This window comes from Oryzias melastigma, linkage group LG17 (genome assembly GCF_002922805.2).
Source record: "Oryzias melastigma strain HK-1 linkage group LG17, ASM292280v2, whole genome shotgun sequence".
NCBI classification, from domain to species: Eukaryota; Metazoa; Chordata; class Actinopteri; order Beloniformes; family Adrianichthyidae; genus Oryzias; species Oryzias melastigma.
The window spans coordinates 27659800-27665119 of NC_050528.1; the positions used below are offsets into that span (position 1 = coordinate 27659800).

The 5320-nt window shown below is 43.6% G+C and overlaps 1 protein-coding gene across 1 annotated transcript in view; it reads right to left on the bottom strand.

Annotated features, from left to right (window-relative positions):
• Positions 1–2057: 2057 nt before the first annotated feature.
• The window catches only part of ttpa (tocopherol (alpha) transfer protein), a 10332-nt gene continuing 7069 nt past the window's right edge, over positions 2058–5320 (bottom strand). The window contains exons 2-5 of the mRNA XM_024279641.2: positions 4625–4778; positions 3842–4035; positions 3644–3754; positions 2058–3550 (exon numbers count right to left, since the gene is read on the bottom strand). Coding sequence (XP_024135409.1) covers positions 3317–3550; positions 3644–3754; positions 3842–4035; positions 4625–4778 — 693 coding nt within the window. The 3' untranslated portion in view covers positions 2058–3316. The remainder of the gene's footprint in view (positions 3551–3643; positions 3755–3841; positions 4036–4624; positions 4779–5320) is intronic.

Consider the following 5320-nt stretch of genomic DNA (forward strand, 5'->3'; position numbering starts at 1 on the left):
GCAGTTTTCTCTGTTAACACTGAGGCTGTTATTGATGTGACAAAAACATCATTAGATTCAGATGTTCTTCACAGTATGTTCTCCAGGAAGGATGCAGTAAAACACTCAGGAGAACACTCTTTACAAACGTACTTTAGTAAGAGTAACTAGCAACTATTAACCTCCGACACTGATGAAGACATGAAGCTGCACAGACTGTCATGACCCATACAAGAACAACAGTCAAGATTTGTGCACTAATATAGGATAAGGGTGACGCCACGACCCTGAGATATGGAAGGAAGGATGGATGGATTATAACTCAGTAGTTTTACCACTAGATTACTTGTCTAATCTGGATAATTACTTTTTATTTTACAGTGAGTACATTTTTTTTTATTTATGCTGGTTTTAGTTGATAGTAACCTCTGAAACTCTCTTTAACCCATCATACAATAATCAGGAAACATTTCAAAACAGGATGACGTTCCAAACATCTGCATTTGTCTGATGTTCAGCGTTTGTAAAGATTGATTCATGTGATTTATGAATCACTTTCTGCACACAGATGTTTAAAGCCAGGTTAACCACACCTGCATGTGTATGAGCAATTACTGCTGTCATATTTATTACTGAGTAGTTAATATTCTTATATTTCATAACTGAATAATTTTCATTATTGTATAATTATAAACTTCTAACTGCTTTTTCAACCCCTTCCAACACAATTATTAGGTTTTTTTGGTCCTTTTTTGCTGTCAGTCACCATGGGCTGTAAAGTGAGAATTGTATTGGACACCATGGACATGAGACAATAACTTTAATAAATGTTTACTTCTGCACATTCATGGATACACCATCCTTCCCTGGATGAAGAGGAGAATCTCGGAAAAGCACTACAGCCATCTTTCTTGTGAAATCCTCCAGACTTCCCGGGCTGAGGGTTGAGGATAATCCCAGGACTGCAGTGGAGAAATTCTGATCACTGCAAACCTCCTGTTTGCTCATTTGTCCTCACTTCAATGAGAAACTCCTCAAACAGAAGCTTTAAGATAGACGTGCAGGTCTGTGACCGCCACAGGACCTCCTGACTGACTATGATTATGAGGTTTTTAAGCAAAATCCCACAAATTAAAAGTCTTAAAAATACGTTTTTCATGAAGTCTCTGTTTCAAAATCTCCTCTGAGGGGGCGTGGCTTCTGGAGCTGAGCTGCTCCTCCCTGTCTGATTATAGTAGCTCTGTGTCTCGTTAGCGTAATCTTCACCGCTGCTACATGAAAATCCATCAATTCTCCTGACCGCTTCTTCCCTTTCGGGGTCGCGGGGGTGCCGGAGCCTATCCCGGCCGCTGACGGGCGAAGGCGGGGTTCACCCTGGACAGGTTGCCAGTCTGTCTCAGGGCCTCAATCACACACACATTCACTCCCACATTCACACCTAGGGACAATTTAGAGTCACCAATTAACCTATGAAGCATGTTTCTGGACGGTGGGAGGAAGCCGGAGTCCCCGGTGAAAACCCACGCATGCACGGGGAGAACATGCAAACTCCACACAGAAAGGTCCCAGCCGGGAGTCGAACCGGGGCCTTCTCTCTGTGAGGGAAGAGGGCTAACCACCGCACCACCGTGCAGCCCTGCCACATGAAAATGTCCAGCAATATGGGTCATTTCCAGCTGTATCATTTTGAGACTGAACTTCCACTGATTTACAATCCTTTCCAACTGCGGTCAAATGAGCCGCCGTTCACATTTCCGTGGTCACATCAAGAAGCTCCGTGGAGTCTGGTGGAGATTTTCCAGCGTTCTCAGTCCTGCTACCGTAAGTATTGGATGAAACTCACACCAAAAATCCAGTGATGCTGATTTGACCACAGAAATGTGAACGGCGGCTCATTTGACTGCAGTCAATGTGAAGATACCATCTTCTCTTCTCCAGAACCTGAACTAGACACTAGGAACAGATGAGGGTTTAGTGCATGTGCAGCAGAGCTGTTGATGGAAAGAAGATCATTCATTCAAACAGAGTCTGTCCAAGACAGTTTGACTGACAGATTTAAAAGGAGAAATACTCAGGAATGAAAAAACAAACTGATTTATTTTTATATTTTTTCTCTTTCATAAGAAAAATGTCACACATACATGTTAAAAACTCAAAAACCAGGATTTTCATCAGAGTGAGACTGTAAGGGGTCTTCCTGTATGAGGTTTCCTAGTTTCAGGCTCCAGACACAGAATTTCACTATTTTCTTGGTCCCTTATCTATACATTATTGAAATCCAACTGAGACAGGCTTGAAAAACAGAAAGTATACCCACTGGCTCCAAGAAGCCAAGAATCCCGTAGACTTCTACAGAGAAATAGACAGCTGTTACTCAGTCATTACATGTGTCTGAACAACCATTCTTGCTCTGATACTTCCTTTTAACACCTTTCTGCTAATTCTATTTTAATATATTTTTTTCACATTATTATTATTGCTATATTATTGATATTTAAGTTATAAACTGACCAATCAGATGCCTCAGTAAAGGTATGTGGCCCCCACCTCAACCAATTAATTTAAATTATTCTCCAGAGCCGCTTTCAGTGGAAGGGGTGTGGCTTCCAAACAATCTCACTCCCAATTAGTGACAGTAGTTGCCATAGAAACATGACTGACTCGGACCAATCGCTGCTTATTGAAGTCGTCTGGCTTCATAGTGGCATCCATATTGGGAATTGGCTTCATATCGTTGGAGCCAGAGGTAAGACATTTTCTATGGGTGACGTCCAGTTCTTTTATACAGTTAATGCTCACAGGTATGTTCAATACATTCTTATAATAAAGGTTTAATGAGGCTCGTTAGGCCTTTTTTGGAAATAAACTAATTAAGACTCTGACAGTATTTACTTCTTAAAATAAGAGAATACTTAGAATCATCATTAGTTATGTTGGCTTTGATGTTTCTTTCATTGCTCATCAGTTGTGACCTGAACAACACAGAAACACTTCTTAGCACTTTTCATGAAGATGTCAAACCTTCCTCAAAGCTTTTGAAGGTCTTGCAGTATCTGTGAACCGTCCTGGATAAACCTGTAACTGTCCTCAGCGCTGACAGTGATCAGGACCAGCACCTCGTTGTCGTGGAGCGCAGGCTGAACCTCAGCGCGGAGCCTCCAGGCACACTGCTGCTCCTGAGAAAGTCTAAAGGGCCACCATAGTTTTTGCTTTCCAGCTTATCCTTTGGTCAGGTTGAAATAAGCAGGAGGAGGGAGCAGCAGAAGGTCTTTGTGTCAGCCGTGCTCTAACAGAGCACAACATGGGAGGGGGGGTTGAGGTATCTTTCACTGGGGGTTCATTCAGGATTGACCTCCTTTTCGATCAAGGGTTCATCTGGACAGGAGGAGATGTCACCTGTTGGGTGTGCAGCGATCTGTGACAGGATGTGCTCGAACTGGAGCAGCTGGTTGGTCCAATCCTGGCAGGCCTTCTCTATTCCTGGTCCCTGTCCGCCGTACTCTGGAGGCAGGACGTGGGGGTGGAAGAAGTGGCTCAAAGCGCTGTGGAAGTCTGTGCCGTGCATGTGGATCTGGAGCAGGAGACACAAGTTCATTTTCTAAAGAGAGCCGAGCAGAGAAAAAGTCTGTAATTCAGGCGTGTGCTCTAGGGGGCGCCATCTCACCCTCTGCTTGATCTTATCAGGCAGGAAGGGGCGGATCATCGCAAAGACTGGACGGAAGAACCTGGGCTCGTTGACCAGATGAATTCCCCGAACCTTCAGTGGAAAAGAATCCTGGTGAAACAGAGACAAAATGTCAAATCCAAACTTTCTGAAAACAAAACTTCAAAATGACGAAACACTGAGTTTCTTTTTACCTACCGACAAAACACAAGAAATTTTTTTGGCAAGGGAGGGGTTAATTTGAAGGGCGTGGCCTAAGCTCCACCCCTGCAGGTCAAATATCGCCTTCAAGCCCCGCCTCTGTGTTTCTGTCTCCATGGAGATGATCTCTGATGTCATCAGGCTGACCCGGAACACCTGATATGCAGACCAGTCCTTGGTGCTCCACTGACCTGCAGTCACGTGCACAGACATACGTGCACAGACACACGTGCACAGACACTCATGTCACTGATGTGTCAGCATCAACCGCCTCAAAGGCTTTGATCCAGACTCAATTGTAGACCCAAAAAAATAAGCTGATTTTAGAAAACATTAAACTTGAGTGCAAATTGTTAATAGTAAAGTTACTATATTATACTTTGTTGTAGAATTTTGAAATAAATTTAGAAAGTGCATATTTATAGGTAATTTTCAAAATAAGTGCGGCCAGTGCTGAACTTTTTCTTGGCCACACGGACTCAGAGGACGGGTTAGGGTTAGACTACGGTTTGGGTTAAACCACCAAATGGTTCCTGAGTGCAGCTGTGTCTGCAGCTCACCGCTCCTCCAGGGGATGGGTCAAATGGGGAGAACATGTTTCATGCACCTGGGGGAGTGACAGCTGACGGGACTTTAACTTAAGCTTAACTTTAAATACGCGCGGCCAAAAACAAAAGCGGATTCACTTCCGTGTGCGGCGTGAACCCGGCGTAACTCTAAGCAGAAGGTCAGAAACTGTTGGGCTCCATCATCAGTGTTTCTGACAGAAGCTGTACTGACCGATCCTATAGATGAGCACTCTGCTGCCGGCGTGGTCCCGCTGGGGGAGGACGGCGTGGTAGGACATGTGGAGGAGGCCGAGTACGGACGAGGGAGACAGGCAGCTGCTGATCTCAGGACTGTCCCGCCGCCATCGCAGGTAGTTCAGCAGGAGCTGCAGAGGACATGACAGACAGCACAGTGGGCTAGTGGTAGAGTGTCCAGCCAGAGACTGGAGGGTTGTGTGTTTAAATCTGCAGCTGTCATTCCTAAAACACTCAACATTAGCAAATAATTAATAAACAGTTTTGACTGCAATGTATGAGCTTTTTTCTTACTTTAATACTTCAGAAATACTTTAGCTCAAATTTAAAAATCTGACTTTAATTGAGACTCAAAAACTGTAAAACAAACTTAACTCAGAGTTGAAACAAAAAAAGATGAAAATGGAAATAAAACAGGATGTCATAAGGCTGAGTTTTAGAAGTCAAATCCAGCGTGCAGTCGGACTTTAACCACAAGATTTTCATGTTTATCTGTTTTTTTACTGTTTAACTTCAAATATTCCTGAACTTCAATGCATAGTAGTCACAATTTGATTTGTAGAGGACAGTAAAATCCCATTTGAAACTTTGAAGAAGAGTTAGCATTATGGGACCTCAAAGCAGGAATGCAGTCAGCAATATCCAATACAAGAACCAGGAAAAGACCCCCCCC